The 18920-nt window shown below is 42.1% G+C and overlaps 2 protein-coding genes across 3 annotated transcripts in view; both read right to left on the reverse strand.

Moving 5' to 3' along the window:
* LOC126561676 (SRSF protein kinase 3) overlaps positions 1 to 18920 on the reverse strand; it is a 415191-nt gene that overhangs the window by 382563 nt on the left and 13708 nt on the right. The gene's annotated exons all lie outside the window — the stretch shown is intronic.
* LOC126562565 (D-aspartate oxidase) overlaps positions 700 to 18920 on the reverse strand; it is a 199821-nt gene continuing 181600 nt past the window's right edge. Inside the window, exons 2-5 of the mRNA XM_050219110.1 lie at positions 7104 to 7301; positions 1593 to 1716; positions 1365 to 1510; positions 700 to 1246 (exon numbers count right to left, since the gene is read on the reverse strand). Coding sequence (XP_050075067.1) covers positions 700 to 1246; positions 1365 to 1510; positions 1593 to 1716; positions 7104 to 7291 — 1005 coding nt within the window. The 5' untranslated portion in view covers positions 7292 to 7301. The remainder of the gene's footprint in view (positions 1247 to 1364; positions 1511 to 1592; positions 1717 to 7103; positions 7302 to 18920) is intronic.

Consider the following 18920-nt stretch of genomic DNA (forward strand, 5'->3'; position numbering starts at 1 on the left):
TCGTAGGAAGTTTTGTTCCAGGCATAGTTGATCGGTACTGTTAAATAAAAGCGGGACATGTTGAAGGGCTAATTGCTTATTCAATTGCTTGTTTTGCTTCACTCTTCATATGCCATTCATTGTGTAGGAACCAGCAATAATGCACAAATATTTATTAAACAATTTTTGACAATACCAAAAATACACTGTCCAATAAAGCTGACATATCACAGTGCTGTACAAAAACTATTGTTTTGTCCCCTTTTCTTATTAAACAATCAATTAAATTAGGCTACATTCAATTATTCCTCGCTTTCAGTTCAATCGAGCAACAAATTTGAAACGTCCATCACTAAAAAATCTATGTCGATTTTGCGTTCGTTACGTCGACTTTTGGTCGACATAAGCGAAATAAAACGGTTGATGATAATTCAAATTACCGTGCTGTGAGAAATCAACTACTATTATTTAGACTATTAAACTTTTCACTTTAAATAATTAAAAAGTTTACTTGTGGTAGACCTTCTTTAAAAAAAATAATTATTATCTCTATTATAGCACCTATTGCTCCAACAACACACACTTTTGAAATGAAAATATGATAGATTTTTTCGGACACATATTTCTTAACTATATTCAATTATATTTAAATTTTTCTTTAATTGTGATTTACACAGTCAGGAAATACATTTCCACTCGTATTACCACTAACTCTATCGTTTACAGTTTGCTGTTGGATTGCAGTGCTTGCCTTACAAGTTGGACAGCATATTTTGCCGTCCCCGGTGCAGTCGTCACCCCGTATCCCCCATGGCCGTAGTTATGCACCACGCGCAGATTTCCGTTTGATGTAGACAGTAATTCAATTTCAACGCGTACAGGATCACGGTGCGGTCGCAGCCCAACAGACTCCCTTACAACGGGTGCCCCTTTCAAGCTCGGCAGCAACGCTTCACACCGCTCCCGAATCGCAGCCGAGTCGTGACGAGAGACCTCCGTATTATAGCTATCGAAATTACGGCATCCACCGAGCGTTACACCATGAATGCCCGGAATAATGTACGTATCAAAGTCCGCATAGAATGCCGTCTTCACCCACGAAGCGCGTACCTTTATGACCTGCCCTCGGATGGGAACCAATTTATGGTCGTTGCACAGCCGCTTGGCCCCGAGCCCGGTACAGTTCACGACCACATCGTACTTGCCGTGCAGCTCCTGCAAGTTGTTCAAGGCAACGGTAACAATCCGTCCTCCATTGTCAAGAAACCTGCGAAAGAAAACGGCAACCCATTAATAATCGCTTTCATCGGTACTTGTTCACACACTCGTCGCTTCTCCTGTGACCTCGTATCGCACCCTCGTATCTAAACCAATCAATGACCTACCTTTCGGTCGCCCACGGTTGGTACAGTCGGCACTCGGTAAGGATGGTGGTGAAGAACGATCCATACTTCCATTCGCCCGGACAAATTTGAAGTTCCTGCTCGGTCGCAGCACGATACATCGGCAAGACCTTTTCGATGTAGTGATTCTATGGATAAAACATTAACAATTAGTTTAGCAACTGTACCGATCCGTTAGTCATCCAACCCTCCCCCTGTTGCCCCATTTACCCTAACAATGGCAGGATCTCGGCTGGAAAAAATATAGCCCGACAACTGGCACACACCGGCACGGGCTGAATGTTCCGTCTTGCGAAGTTCGTCCCAGTGGTTGTACGCGTCTGAAATCCATTTCCTGTGAGCAGAGCAGAAGGAAAGGGACGGGCAATGATGTTGAGCAAAGTGGTACACACGCCTAACCGCAGAAAGAATAGCGTCGATTAAAGCGAAGGTCCCGTCCCGTCGTCTTTTTACCCGGAAGGCAGGAAATGACAGAACAACCCTCAAGCCGCAAGCAATAACTTCGACCGCATAAACTCCGGAAAGCAACAAATGAGCGTTCGGGGCGGAATGAGCTTGCAAGCGCCGTAACATTAAGCCCGACGACACCTTTCACTACCGGGGAAGGGATAGTTTTAAAGACTTCCAATAGAAAATTACGTTATATGATGAAGCGAAATGTACTGCTTTGTTCCCTTTCTGACCTCAGACTACCCTTGTCAAGGAGGGGAATAAAAACTGCAAATCCAGCACCTTTAATAGTATTATATCAGAGTGTTGTGCAGCGTACGATTTACCTTTACTACCCCCACAAACGATCCAGCAGTGCAGAGCCAAAGTTCGAGGTGTGTTCTATTTTCGGTTCCAGCAATGTAGCAGTAATTTACTGTTGCGGGTTTTGCACTTTACGCTCATAATTTGTCCAGCAACGGACGATCGATTGCTTCACCAGAACCGACCGACCCCTATCTAACGTGTCCTTTGTATGTAAATATTTACGCGAACTGTACTCGTTTGCCACTAATGCACTTGGGACAGTTTTCCTGCTGCACGCAAATTGGTAGGTCAAAGCACTTGGTAACTGAATCGAACAACAACATCATCAGACACACGCGTGGCACACGGGTGGCAGTGGTTAGCAATTTGACACAATAGATTTCAGTGCAAAGGGCTCGGACGATCGCATGACTAGCGCACATTACAACAATCATCACGTTAGTGACCCGCTATTCCATCGAGGCCTCAACAGCAGGTCACCAGTAGCAGCCGTACGCTGCTGCAACTTCCGGATACTTCCTAATTGGAGATTGAAGAAGTTTGTGCGCGCCCCATATTAAAGGCAGCGAAGTAAATTAATCCTTCTCGATTGTGCTTTTACGTGTTTGGTAAATTGTTCTCTTGTTTATGGTATTGATGCAACATGTGTGTGTGTATGTGTCGAGCAGATGAACAATTCTTCATTTTGCATACATTTTTTCCCCCTTCAATAATATAACTACATTCTCCATGCAATGCTTTAATAGAACGTTTACTGCTCAGATTTATCTCTCGCACATAATGTTTACGATCACATTCATTCCACGCTCGTTAATTTCCAATAAGAAAGCAATGAGTTGGGAAAGCAATCGATTTAAAAATTATACGCCACCAGGCGTCTCCATTGCTGTGCAGCGATCAAACGTGGTAATGAAAAAAAAACATCACAACACACTGCAAGGCCGTAAGAAACCGTTCCAGCACAATCCCAACCAGTTCCGTTGTGACCCTTGTAGTCTCAGTATAGCAGTGTTCATCTGTCCTGCCCATGTCCTATCCCATTAGAGCGAGACCCGGGGTTCATACATTTCATGTCACCCCAAATGGATTCGCTCAAGGGCTTCTTTCACTACGTTGGGCCCGACACTGGGGACGTGAAAGTAAGCTGCAAGGCGGTGCAGAAGGTGAAAACAAAAGTGACAACATCGCGCAGTGCTACGGGTGTGAGCTTGTTTGCTGTCCATCGATTCTTTTGTTTTTCTTTTCGAGTCGCGTTACGCACGCTAGAAATCAATGCCAGAGCAGTGATTAGTATCAGCTCGTTTGCCGTTTGGTCGGTGAAGCAATATGCTACGAAGGGGAGGGAAACAAAAGAAAACGAAAACAAATAACACAGCTGGTTGCGAAACCTATGCCTCTAGCGATGAAATGTTACGTTGGAAATGTGGATCAACACCTAGATATTTACACATTGAAGCACATTGCATCGTTTCAACATTTGCAACAGTTTAGTCTGGCTTTGAAGCATTTACAGGTTCTTCGTTTCATGGGAAAATAGTTGATTTTTCACGAATCGTTTAGATTGAGGGTTTATCCGATTGAAATGGAAAGCATCTTGGCTATTAAAAAAGAATACCTCCCAAAGTCAAAGAACACCAACTATCGAGATATTACATCACTCAGTGCGTGCATTAAAGTTTTGGAACTTTTTATTGCTATAATCATTATTATTATTGCTTATTCGTCCAACGTAAACGGTTTAAGGAGGCAAAAAGGATAACAATTTTTCACTTAGCTTATAAGGACGAACATACCATACATTAGCTTAGTTCGTAAGTGGATGGAGGCGTAGAAAATTTCTAAATGTGGACAGAGGTATGTAAAACTCGAATAGGTGGGATCGCAAATTCGAACGACGTATCACTGTTTTTAGAGGAGCATTATATCAGTACTCCGTGCGCGATCGTGTGATAAGCAACATTTGGTGAAGTCTGGCGGATAGCCTAGGTGTATTAAAGCTAAGCTCACCTAACAAGAAAGGATCGTCGATAGTGCCTAAAAGAAGATCTGCTATAAACGTGGTTTGGTGCAAATATCGCTACTGGTTCCACAGCATCAAGGCCCTACAGTTAACAACGCTCAGTGTAGGATGACAAGAGAGATATTGTCGGCCCATCCTAACTTACGGATAGCCGTAACGTGTAAACTTTCTTTTGATAGTACCAAATCTAAATAGATTTCATTCATTTGTTTCGACTGTTGAATTCGTCAATCCCTACCATAAAGCTACGGACACCAAAGCAAAGCGGCTTTTGACAGTTTTCCACACTACATTCTGTTCGCCAAACTTTATGTCCTTAGATTCCCTCCCGGGACAACAGATTGCCTGGTTGCCCTCTCTCCTAAACAGTCGCAGTATTCAGCGTAAACATGTGGCTCAGTTGTGTCACAGAGCAAACTAGTCTTGGTGGTCCACTACTCTTCGTGGTCTACCTAAATGACCTCACGCGTGTTCAACTGACAACCTGTTGTTTAAGTCCGGTTTAGAGAAATTTCAGTTCTCGTTGCCATCACCTTCGGCAGAAAGAGGGGCCCTCCTTTTCTAAATAAATCTAAATAATTTAAATGGTACGACTTAAAAGTGCTCCTTTATATCCTTCATGATCTGCTGAAGATGTGCTCCACTAACACCATCCAGACTTAAACTACGCCTGCAAGCACCATACCTGTTCTGTAATCCATCGGGATCTCACAAAGTGGGCGTGCGTTAATGCCCGTCTTAAGGTCCACATCTCGTTCCCCACAATGCTTCACAGCTCTACAAGGGAGAGACGTAGGTTGCTCACATCGTGAATTTTAGTCGATAAAAATCCGGCATTCAGTTCCGATTGTATCTTTCGAAGGATGACTTATGCACGATCTCTGGTACTTTTCGAGTCCAACCAGCGAACAATTTACGAGGTATGCGTTCCTGGAGGACTTCCGTAGATTGCAGTGGACAACGATAGAATGCTTGCAGCATTTAGAGATCCTCATTGACAATCGGATCAACCTACCAGCTTTATCTCTATAAGAGGTCCATATAAATTTACAAATAAAACTAATAAATAAACAGCTTTATGTTTGCTTTGTATGGCTCTAAACAGGAAATAAACGACCAGGCGTTAAATTTGTCTCTTTTATGATTTCCATCAACCACTTATGTCTTAGAGTTATTTAAACTTTCTTCGTAACGACGACGGTTTTAAAAACCTCAATAAAATGCAGTTCCACAGACGCAGTAACGACCAAACAATGTCGACCTGTCTCTACACACAGTAGTGTAAATAATTCGTTTAACCGTACACAAAATGGCATGCGAGGCGGAAATTTTTGCCAACACGAATGACCCGCTAGATGTGCGAGAGAGCGCGTGTACTATTTCACTAATCCGCTGAATAATGTGCGACGGATTCCTAAATTTCAAACACTCCGACTAACCCACGTGTGCCGCTCAGAATCATCCGAATTGTGTGTTTATGGTGTGCTTGTATAGTAAATATGGTTTCAATATCCGACGACGGGTGCCGGCAAAGCACACCAACAACAACCGCAGATCGGAGACAGGAAGCATACACTCGCCGACCATACACACTCGGCGTGGCTAAAAATAGTTCGCCCCGGCCGTAAACGACCCGTTTGGTAGCAAAACTTGGCAAAAAGGAACATCGAAGCATAAACTATGCGAACCACGGAAGAATGACCACTTGAAAAGAGAACCTCAAAACAACCGGCGTCGGGTGAGCACATGCTCCCCGCCTTCCCTGGCAAAGTTCTCCTATTTTCCTCCAATCGCCCGTGAATCACTTTGCGTGTAAATTACGTAATTTTTACTGAGGAACTGGGGCCGTTTTGCTGGCAGTTTTCAAGCACGGTAGAATGATGATTTTGGCGACCATCGTGGCAAAGTTCCACCAGGTGCAGCCGTACATTAAAGAGGCAACAACAGCACAACCCTCACCCCCTGTTGGCAACGACGAAATTCTATCGATCGTGACGACGGTGTCTCGGAGCGTGTTCGATTCGGTCGACCTGAGACCTCCCCTGGCCTCGGCTTGGGGCAAAGCAGGAAGCGAAGAATCTGCCCCTTCTTTCCGACAGGTGTCTAATGGAGCGAATCACTGCACACGTACCGGGGTGAGTGCTGCTGGTCGCTTTCCCTCATCAATATTGCCGTCTGTTTTCCATCAACAACGGTGGATCACGGATGTTGCAGGTCGTCAAACGAGTCGTTTAGTGTCTCGGTGACACAGCGAAACAATCCCTTTTTTCAAAAGCACAATTACATCCCTCCGCTCTTGGCACTCCAATAAGAGATGGAATTTCCAGTAATTTAAATATGATATCAACAGTGTCTTTCTGGACGATGGCCGTGTGGTCTACGCCACAAAACTTACCCCTGTCTCGTACTCAAGATATCAGGCTATACAGTATTAGTCTTCTTTCGGCCTAAACGGACGGCGGACGCCACCGTGGGATGGCGTAGCTGGATGAAAAATTAAATTGCTTCTCACGCAACAACGTGGGACAACTTTGACGTTGATGAAAATGAAAAATGATGATAACACGAGTCCACTGGCCGTTGTCCGGCCACTTTTGGCACAGGACGTACAGTGAGGGACCGGTGCTTAAAACTATTTTTAATTGTTTGGTTTAAAGGAAAATATTTAACATAAACTTTTGTAACTTTTTCACAAGAAAAGCTGTGGATGTAGTTTGAAGCTACGTTTTAAAAATAAAAACTTCGCTCTAAGACTTCAAAATAAAGTCTCATTTTACCAGTAATCAACAAGCTACCACTGTAAAAGCTGTCAGTGTTAATAGTTGAAAACCAATGGACCGTTCGTCCACTAGGCGGAGTGTGAAAATGGGTTCAACGATTCCTTCTCCGTGCAGCCATTCATTCCGCCGTCCCGCACTTTGTTACATCGCACACTAGCTGCTTACCTGGTTATTTCCTCTGTCGGGCCGGAAAAGCTAGTTCCGGGGCGAAATAGGCCAGCCGCAACGTCGCTGCACGTGTCCTGCTCGAACCGGTCCGCCAGTATGGTGACATTGGCGTTCCGCATCTCACGCTGTAGCTCGAGCGCGGTCGTCAGACCGACGACTCCGGCACCAACGACGCATATACTCATTGTCGATAAAGATTTTCTTTGTCCTCTATGGGGTTTTTTGTTCTTCTTCTTTTGGTTCCTCACCAGGACGAACTGATTGCGCCACAAAACCGACCACCCCGTGTATGTGTGTGTGTATCTGTATGCGGTATTATGGGGATGTGTAAAGCTGACGAAAGCCTTCCAACCTGCAACACACAATAAAAAAAATTAAATTAAACACCCCAGGCAGAGAAGCAGACGGGAGTGGAGAGCCAGTTGAGTGACGGGGGAACATTGGGGCATAGTTTCCTATCGATTTGTGGTCGGTTGATACAGTTATACTGCAGCACAGGTACCGGGTGTGTTGGTCCGGGGTGTTTTTGCTATCTTGATGCCCTGTTTTCGGTCTCTAACCCGTAGCCCCAAATTCTTACTGATTTTATTATAGATTCCGATGGCAACCAGGTGTGCTGAGGTGCGCGGCAACCATTATGAAATAAGCTCGATTTTCCGAAGATCGATGTGCCAATAAACGGGAGGCGTGGAAGGTACGGAAAATGGCTTTATGAGAAGTGGCCATAAAACGGCAACAGTAAAATGATTGTGAAATTGTGCGCGCTATTTACGTTTTCGTTAACCTTGGTTTGGAGAATCCTTTGCTAGTGTGAAGTATTCTTAGCACACTTGTCAGTACAGCTTTATGAAGGATGTGGAATATAGTTGGTTACAGGGCATCCCGAGGTTTTGTTTGACGCGTTCCCAGATATTGTTGTTCCTGTCCCGCAGTTTGTTGACACATTGCCATATATTTTTGGGTTCTTCTACTCATTTTTTTATTCCGTTTTGGTATACTAGGGTGAATTTCAATCATAAAATTTAACCAGCATTTTTAACGATTCGATTCGATGAAAATACTTGTACACGGATTTGTTTTTTTAACACTAATCGGACCGTGCTCCTCAAAACAAGACAATGCTACAGTGCCCGTGACTTTGCGTTTTTTTCTTAAATGGTTTTTTTGTTAGGCCGCCTTCGAACTAATCACCTTCCGATGCAATGCACCTTTTCCACCTCTTCTCTCACTCCTCGAAGCCTGGAAGGTAGAAAACGCGGATGCTGGGATGTCCTTTAGTTCTGCCATCGCTGCGGCTTCTCTCTCCTCGATAGTGTCAAAACGGTGTCCCCGAAGCGGCCGTTTTAGCTTGTTGAACCGCCAGAAGTAGGCTGGTGCCAAATCTGCCGAATACGGCGGTTGCAGAACAACATGGGTGCCAGTTGTTGCGAAAAACTTCTTCAAAAGGACGGCACCAGGTGAGACTTCACTCGCTTCAACCCCAAAACATCTTTCAGGATGGTGTTGACTGGGGCTTTGGAAATCTCACCACTTTCCGAAAGGTTGACTCCCCGGACGGTCCTTGTCCTCGACCTTCTCATCGGCCATTCTTGAAATCACTACACCATTTATACACATTTTTCTTCGACATAGATTCTTCCCCGAAGGCTTTTTGTAACATCCACAATCCGCGCTTCAAACGTGGCAGAACTGTCAAAAACATAACAGGTTGGCTGATAAGTCCCCGGTCTGACACATAGATGGAGCCGCTCACTTAGCATTTAGCATTTTTATATTGCACCAACCTTCAAATGATTCGTGTCAAAATGTGACGTCTGTATGTCAATTAGTTTGTGAGACAGAGCGTCTTTTGTCAAGCAACTTTTGGTTGCTTGACGAACGAAAAAAGAACGAAGAAGAAAAAAGTGTTGTTCCACCAAGACAACGCACCGTGCCACAAGTCATTGAGAACGATGGCAAAAATTCATGAATTGGGCTTCGAATTGCTTCCCCACCCACCGTATTCTCCAGAGCTGGCCCCCAGCGACTTTTTCTTGTTCTCAGACCTCAAAAGGATGCTCGCAGGGAAAAAATTTGGCTGCAATGAAGAGCTGGTCGCCGAAACTGAGGCCTATTTTGAGGCAAAACCGAAGGAGTACTACCAAAATGGTATAAAAAAATTGGAAGGTCGTTATAATCGTTGTATCGCTCTTGAAGGGAACTATGTTGAATAATAAAATCGAATTTTGACAAAAAAAATGTGTTTTTCTTTGTTAGACCGGGGACTTATCAGCCAACCTGTTACATATTGACAAGCGAAAAATAAAAACATAGGGCTTCTTTTGGCGCGCGAAATTTGACATCCAATGTCACCTTACTTTTCGGACACAGTAATAAATCGTTGTCCAATATAAATCATGCAAAAAAAAAGTAGGAATAAACATCTACCTAATTTTATTTTATTTGTGTAACATCAACCATGCAGCTTTACTAAAGTTATGTGAAAATTAATTTAATCTTACATCCTGATTAATTTTTCTATTCATACAATTTTTATTAACAGCTTTAGAGAGTCCTTTAAAATGTTCATAAACTTTTATACAAGGCACTCACTCTATATCCTAGCACACCAAAACGAAATCAAAAATCAGTAGCAGAAACCAAAACTATGTTGGGACGTGCCCAAAAATTGCGGGACAAGAACAAAAATATGAGGGCACACGGCAAAAAAAAAACCTCGGGAAAATTACTGGGATACCCTGTAATACAAGCACTCATATATTATAAGAGAAAATTAGCGTGCTTACCCCGAGATGATTTCTTAAGGCCGGGCTACATTGATCGTACTCGCAAGCGTAATTTTTATATTCACTAGCGCATCTGGCGGCGACCAGCGCAAGCTAGATGTGGGTATAATTTAAGTGCCAAAATTATTCATGCTTGGTGTCTCATCAATTTTCGACCAGGCTGTCTGTATGCCGTAACACGTGCTATTTTTATATTAAATGTATACAAATAGGCCGGTAAATTTTGCTTACAATTTTATAAAAAAAAAAGTTCTACCAAGCAATATGACAAAGCCGTTCCTCATGAATAAAAAAACTCGCTCTATACTAAAAACCGCTACAATACCAAAACGAACAACCAGTTTCACACACTCTGCAATGTAGTTTAAATGATGAAATAGATGGACAAACCCTACAACAAATTATTTAAGCACTTGTGAAACCTACAAACACTACATTTTTCAATAAAATGTTCAGCTCAATTGCGGCCCCGAGCCGAGCCGGCGATTCACAGACAACAGTTCACACACACACACACACAATTTTCGTTAAAAACAGTTGTACTTACTATTTTTTCATTGCGTCCACTGCTTCCTGCTTGTTCCATGGCTAGAAATACAATATGTATGTTAAATTACCACATATTTTCAAAAAAACATACACGACAAAATATCGAACATACTCACCGAGCTGTTTGTTTACTGGTTTGTGATCAAAATTATAGGCTCCTCGACCCAAAACGCTTTTTGACAGATAAATTATACCAGCCTCTAGCTTCGACCCGCCGCCGCTAGATGGCGTATGCGTTCACAAAAATTACACTCAGGAGTACGATCAATGTAGCCCGGCCTTTACATTATCCTTTAAGGCCGGGCTACATTGATCGTACTCGCAAGCGTAATTTTTATATTCACTAGCGCATCTGGCGGCGACCAGCGCAAGCTAGATGTGGGTATAATTTAAGTGCCAAAATTATTCATGCTTGGTGTCTCATCAATTTTCGACCAGGCTGTCTGTATGCCGTAACACGTGCTATTTTTATATTAAATGTATACAAATAGGCCGGTAAATTTTGCTTACAATTTTATAAAAAAAAAAGTTCTACCAAGCAATATGACAAAGCCGTTCCTCATGAATAAAAAAACTCGCTCTATACTAAAAACCGCTACAATACCAAAACGAACAACCAGTTTCACACACTCTGCAATGTAGTTTAAATGATGAAATAGATGGACAAACCCTACAACAAATTATTTAAGCACTTGTGAAACCTACAAACACTACATTTTTCAATAAAATGTTCAGCTCAATTGCGGCCCCGAGCCGAGCCGGCGATTCACAGACAACAGTTCACACACACACACACACAATTTTCGTTAAAAACAGTTGTACTTACTATTTTTTCATTGCGTCCACTGCTTCCTGCTTGTTCCATGGCTAGAAATACAATATGTATGTTAAATTACCACATATTTTCAAAAAAACATACACGACAAAATATCGAACATACTCACCGAGCTGTTTGTTTACTGGTTTGTGATCAAAATTATAGGCTCCTCGACCCAAAACGCTTTTTGACAGATAAATTATACCAGCCTCTAGCTTCGACCCGCCGCCGCTAGATGGCGTATGCGTTCACAAAAATTACACTCAGGAGTACGATCAATGTAGCCCGGCCTTTACAAGTTGGATGGAATTCGTTCACATTTTAAGGCCGGGCTACATTGATCGTACTCGCAAGCGTAATTTTTATATTCACTAGCGCATCTGGCGGCGACCAGCGCAAGCTAGATGTGGGTATAATTTAAGTGCCAAAATTATTCATGCTTGGTGTCTCATCAATTTTCGACCAGGCTGTCTGTATGCCGTAACACGTGCTATTTTTATATTAAATGTATACAAATAGGCCGGTAAATTTTGCTTACAATTTTATAAAAAAAAAAGTTCTACCAAGCAATATGACAAAGCCGTTCCTCATGAATAAAAAAACTCGCTCTATACTAAAAACCGCTACAATACCAAAACGAACAACCAGTTTCACACACTCTGCAATGTAGTTTAAATGATGAAATAGATGGACAAACCCTACAACAAATTATTTAAGCACTTGTGAAACCTACAAACACTACATTTTTCAATAAAATGTTCAGCTCAATTGCGGCCCCGAGCCGAGCCGGCGATTCACAGACAACAGTTCACACACACACACACACAATTTTCGTTAAAAACAGTTGTACTTACTATTTTTTCATTGCGTCCACTGCTTCCTGCTTGTTCCATGGCTAGAAATACAATATGTATGTTAAATTACCACATATTTTCAAAAAAACATACACGACAAAATATCGAACATACTCACCGAGCTGTTTGTTTACTGGTTTGTGATCAAAATTATAGGCTCCTCGACCCAAAACGCTTTTTGACAGATAAATTATACCAGCCTCTAGCTTCGACCCGCCGCCGCTAGATGGCGTATGCGTTCACAAAAATTACACTCAGGAGTACGATCAATGTAGCCCGGCCTTTACAAGTTGGATGGAATTCGTTCACATTTTAAGGCCGGGCTACATTGATCGTACTCGCAAGCGTAATTTTTATATTCACTAGCGCATCTGGCGGCGACCAGCGCAAGCTAGATGTGGGTATAATTTAAGTGCCAAAATTATTCATGCTTGGTGTCTCATCAATTTTCGACCAGGCTGTCTGTATGCCGTAACACGTGCTATTTTTATATTAAATGTATACAAATAGGCCGGTAAATTTTGCTTACAATTTTATAAAAAAAAAAGTTCTACCAAGCAATATGACAAAGCCGTTCCTCATGAATAAAAAAACTCGCTCTATACTAAAAACCGCTACAATACCAAAACGAACAACCAGTTTCACACACTCTGCAATGTAGTTTAAATGATGAAATAGATGGACAAACCCTACAACAAATTATTTAAGCACTTGTGAAACCTACAAACACTACATTTTTCAATAAAATGTTCAGCTCAATTGCGGCCCCGAGCCGAGCCGGCGATTCACAGACAACAGTTCACACACACACACACACAATTTTCGTTAAAAACAGTTGTACTTACTATTTTTTCATTGCGTCCACTGCTTCCTGCTTGTTCCATGGCTAGAAATACAATATGTATGTTAAATTACCACATATTTTCAAAAAAACATACACGACAAAATATCGAACATACTCACCGAGCTGTTTGTTTACTGGTTTGTGATCAAAATTATAGGCTCCTCGACCCAAAACGCTTTTTGACAGATAAATTATACCAGCCTCTAGCTTCGACCCGCCGCCGCTAGATGGCGTATGCGTTCACAAAAATTACACTCAGGAGTACGATCAATGTAGCCCGGCCTTTACAAGTTGGATGGAATTCGTTCACATTTTAAGGCCGGGCTACATTGATCGTACTCGCAAGCGTAATTTTTATATTCACTAGCGCATCTGGCGGCGACCAGCGCAAGCTAGATGTGGGTATAATTTAAGTGCCAAAATTATTCATGCTTGGTGTCTCATCAATTTTCGACCAGGCTGTCTGTATGCCGTAACACGTGCTATTTTTATATTAAATGTATACAAATAGGCCGGTAAATTTTGCTTACAATTTTATAAAAAAAAAAGTTCTACCAAGCAATATGACAAAGCCGTTCCTCATGAATAAAAAAACTCGCTCTATACTAAAAACCGCTACAATACCAAAACGAACAACCAGTTTCACACACTCTGCAATGTAGTTTAAATGATGAAATAGATGGACAAACCCTACAACAAATTATTTAAGCACTTGTGAAACCTACAAACACTACATTTTTCAATAAAATGTTCAGCTCAATTGCGGCCCCGAGCCGAGCCGGCGATTCACAGACAACAGTTCACACACACACACACACAATTTTCGTTAAAAACAGTTGTACTTACTATTTTTTCATTGCGTCCACTGCTTCCTGCTTGTTCCATGGCTAGAAATACAATATGTATGTTAAATTACCACATATTTTCAAAAAAACATACACGACAAAATATCGAACATACTCACCGAGCTGTTTGTTTACTGGTTTGTGATCAAAATTATAGGCTCCTCGACCCAAAACGCTTTTTGACAGATAAATTATACCAGCCTCTAGCTTCGACCCGCCGCCGCTAGATGGCGTATGCGTTCACAAAAATTACACTCAGGAGTACGATCAATGTAGCCCGGCCTTTAGACAACCTCTCGAGACTTAAGGCCGGGCTACATTGATCGTACTCCTGAGTGTAATTTTTGTGAACGCATACGCCATCTAGCGGCGGCGGGTCGAAGCTAGAGGCTGGTATAATTTATCTGTCAAAAAGCGTTTTGGGTCGAGGAGCCTATAATTTTGATCACAAACCAGTAAACAAACAGCTCGGTGAGTATGTTCGATATTTTGTCGTGTATGTTTTTTTGAAAATATGTGGTAATTTAACATACATATTGTATTTCTAGCCATGGAACAAGCAGGAAGCAGTGGACGCAATGAAAAAATAGTAAGTACAACTGTTTTTAACGAAAATTGTGTGTGTGTGTGTGTGAACTGTTGTCTGTGAATCGCCGGCTCGGCTCGGGGCCGCAATTGAGCTGAACATTTTATTGAAAAATGTAGTGTTTGTAGGTTTCACAAGTGCTTAAATAATTTGTTGTAGGGTTTGTCCATCTATTTCATCATTTAAACTACATTGCAGAGTGTGTGAAACTGGTTGTTCGTTTTGGTATTGTAGCGGTTTTTAGTATAGAGCGAGTTTTTTTATTCATGAGGAACGGCTTTGTCATATTGCTTGGTAGAACTTTTTTTTTTATAAAATTGTAAGCAAAATTTACCGGCCTATTTGTATACATTTAATATAAAAATAGCACGTGTTACGGCATACAGACAGCCTGGTCGAAAATTGATGAGACACCAAGCATGAATAATTTTGGCACTTAAATTATACCCACATCTAGCTTGCGCTGGTCGCCGCCAGATGCGCTAGTGAATATAAAAATTACGCTTGCGAGTACGATCAATGTAGCCCGGCCTTTAAATTCTTCTGCTATTGTAATTATCTCGCTTTAAACGTGGCTTTAAAAAATAATGACTAATAACTACTTTCTGCACATCACATCCCACATTACACATTGCAAGGAACGGGGAAAATCCAATCGCTATCCTTCCTCTTGGCATAGTTCCATCAATAAAAAGGCCACCACTGGCACATCTTTTACAGCAGTTGTTTGTTTTGTTGCTGAATAATACAAATTCTTTACTGTCTGTACCATCTAACCCTACCCCGTACGGACTGCCAGTGAATTTTTGCTTCTTTCCTCCATTGGCATTGTGTTACTGTCACCATGATAGAACGAGAGGTTCTCCTTTGCAAACGATTGCTTCTAGTTGGACTTGCGAGATATAAAAATAGAATTAGAATTAATTATTTGTTATATAAATCGAACAGCTCAAAAGCATTCATTCATGTGCTTAGAACAATTTGAATAAAAAAAAAGGTTTCGGTACTAACACGCCCCAAAAGGACCATGTAAAAAAGGTTCGATATGAATCATATGGCCTTGCCATTGAATTCAACAGCTGGTCGCTGGTGAGTAAGGACCTTTCTATGTGAGTGAGTTCGGTATATATGTATCTGATGCGTTTTTTTTTTTTGCACTCCCTACTATTTCTCTGTGATATTTCTGTTATTAGAATCCGCCCGAACAGGTTTCATCTCTTGCGTAATCGCCGGCAAACCCAGGGCAGAACCTTCGCGGTCGATCTTACTCACAGTTCTCACCAGAAACTGGCACGCGCTCACAGAGAGTGTGAGAAACACTTCACAATTTTGCTCTCACGTACGCAACAACACTGTGACACACACACACAAACGCATCCGCACACCCATCGCGAAGATCTTGTGATGTCACGCATCTCGAATTATTTTTGCTTACCCACCTGCAAGGGACTGGGTGGCGGCCCTTTCGCTATCTAGAACGAGCCAAACACGAGCCACAACACAACGACAAGGAGGAGTACTGAGAATTCAATTGCACTAGAATTGTGCGTTTGTTTGGATGCTGCACACGACCACCTGCCGATCGATCCGACCACAAACCGTCATCGGGCGAAACTGATTCGTACACTGAGGGATGCAATCGGTGCTGCTGGACCGTAAGGCTGTATTTGCGTGCCTGGTGTTGATGCGATGGCCCACGAATGTACGGGTTTGCTATGCTGTTGGCTAGGTATAGGTGAAATAGATTATGCTTTCCGGGTTGATAAGCGATAAGGGAGACGAATCGGGGGTTGGAAAATATATATATTTCAAGACGCTGATACTGTAAACAAAGTCAGCAGGCAAGAAACGTACACGTACACTCGCAAGAACGTTAGTTTGGTGTTGATAGAGAGCATCGTTTATAGGACGAACACATAGTCGGAGAGGTGATTTCTTGAAGATGTGTTCAATATAACATCACTTACAAAGACATAACAATACCCCGGCTAGGTCAAAGAAGATTTATTAGTAGTCTTCAAAGCGTTATCTAATCACACGCGAATTGGTTGTTGTAGTGTGCAATCGATAAGCCGGCGGTCCAGCCAAGGAATCTTCTGAACACGCTTTAGATCAGGTGTCGGCAAAGTACGACCCAGCAGGGAAAAACTCCAGCCATCCAGCTTTGAAACGAAAGATTTCAAAGTTTCAAAGCTGGATTGTGAAATTTACATAATCCGGAGCAAAGAAGGAATGGTCGAAACTCCATTTTTTTTTTCTGGATAACTCAAATATTTCTGATCGATTCTACTCGTTTAAAATTTCCCGTGACTTGCGGTCTTACTAGTCGATACATTCATCAAAAGTAAAGTTAAATAAAGATATAAAATAAAACTTGGATTGTTGGGTACACACATCAATTTTCACACTAGGTAGGTCTTCCTTTTTGAATTTAGGACTCATTAACTAGAACACGCCGAGCATCAAATGACTTACTGGATATTACTGATGAGAATTTCGTTCCGTACCTCTGTGTTTTGTGTTTGTTCCGTTCCTTCTATGTAACAATTAACCGTAGGTTAAAAAAACAAGCAGATTTTTTGCACTTACATTCCAACTACGTGGTATCGGCAGGGCTAGTTAGCCATTCGAAGACCGGTGTGCCCTAGTAGGTCATAACGACGAAAGAAGAGGAAATCGAGTGAAAAAATAATTATTGAACAACTTGCGGTCCTCTCTAAGGAAGGAAGGTCCTTAATATTGCTGCGTAAATGGGAAGACCAGGCTGATAACTAACTGACGTAGGTTCAAAGAACCTACGTTCGATTTGCTCCTTTCGGAAAATAAACCGTTCTGAAAAAAGGAACTATCCCATCACTACTTAGACATGCTGATACAACATACAGTTGTAGTTGGATAGTCATTCCTGAAGATTACAAGGAACGCTGCGAATGGGATTTGAAACCCGGGTGTTGCTGAGGGGAACAAAATGAGATGCGAACGTCCGCCGTTGGGTATACCGATCACGCAAAGGAGTGATCGAATCCGAAGTCTCGCGCAATTCCTTGTGCGATGCCAGATCTACTTGGATCAGAAGGACAGGCTTATTTCCTGGATCGACCAGTATCAGTTCCTATCAATGGATCCGCTGCATATCTGCTGGGTACGAATTGGGACGACGGACGCCACCAGTTTTGCTAAGATCAAGCGGGTTAACCTTTTTTCCTGGACTTGCCAGGAGAAGTGTCTGCAAAGAGGAAATAACCTACACGTAACCAGTGGCGGATCAGGCTGTTTGGAGACCCTTGGCGGGATGAGTTGAAATCGCCATCGAAATCAAAAGTGGGGAGGGGATGGGGTACAATTGAGATACTGTTGTCGATAATTATTTTCTCACAAATGGCGGATTTTCCTTTTATGTGAATTGTGCTGAGACGAGGGTGTGCAATTTACATCAGCTGCGCCTGGGTCCCAACACGACCATCAAGGGTCCCGAGTACGAACTCAATAACAACGTTAAGTTACAGCGAGTAACTAGCGCAAGGCCCTAATCGACCGCTTACTCCATCCACCGGTACATCCGATACTGCTCGCACATAAAATATCCTCCCAAAACTAACAAATTCTGTGGAATGAGGTCCAGAAGTAAATCCGTTTATTCAAAAACATTTTCTTTCTAATAGTCTCAAATTAATCTTTTAATTTGCGCTGTGTTTCAGTGAGAAGCAATTATAATATCATTATGAAGTGCTGCCCGAACTTGCCAGCTTACAGTTTTAATTTAATGAAACTAAATGTGAAAGCTTGTACATGCTTATCGTGAGCAGATTAATAATTGAATTATTCTTGAAAATCAATCCACAAGCCCACATAAAATAAGAAAGGTGCCCAACAACTTTTAAGGAAAATACTTGAATAAATACTTGGACAAACCGTCCGTCCCATTCCAAGAAAAATGTGTCAACCCCTTGCTTGATACATTTTATAAACTCAACAATGAAAATTTAAAAAAAAAAAAACAGCACTATCACGAATGGTTTCTAATCGAGCAGAAATTGTAGGCCAAGACCTCCCGAGACCGAGGAAAATCTGTCTCTGTTACGTACAGTTTGAAGACCGGGAACGTCAGGCCAGGACCGGACAACACTTTAAGATGATTTTCTTCAAATTACCAAAATTCTGTCAGTTAATTTTCAATAGAACCCAATCACCACCAACATGTGTACCGATGCTGGTACGTCAGGCATCAGACACGAAATGCTTTATTTCCTCCAATAATTCGTCTCCCATTGGATATCGGTAGCTACGGGGTAAAGATCAAATTATGCTTTCTTCGAATCTATTCCCCATATACATATGCCTTGTGCCATTTGCTCACTGGTTCGCTACACAGAGCACGGGAGCACATAACCGAATGTGCCGATTTTTGCCATCCGGACGACGCGCTTTGACTCGGATCACTCGGTGGGTAAAGATTTCGATCCATTTCGCATTCGACACATCCAGCATGGGGAATCGAAACGAACTGCACCATCCGCTCTTATGGCCCACCTC

Source organism: Anopheles maculipalpis, chromosome 3RL, assembly GCF_943734695.1.
Source record: "Anopheles maculipalpis chromosome 3RL, idAnoMacuDA_375_x, whole genome shotgun sequence".
NCBI classification, from domain to species: domain Eukaryota; kingdom Metazoa; phylum Arthropoda; class Insecta; order Diptera; family Culicidae; genus Anopheles; species Anopheles maculipalpis.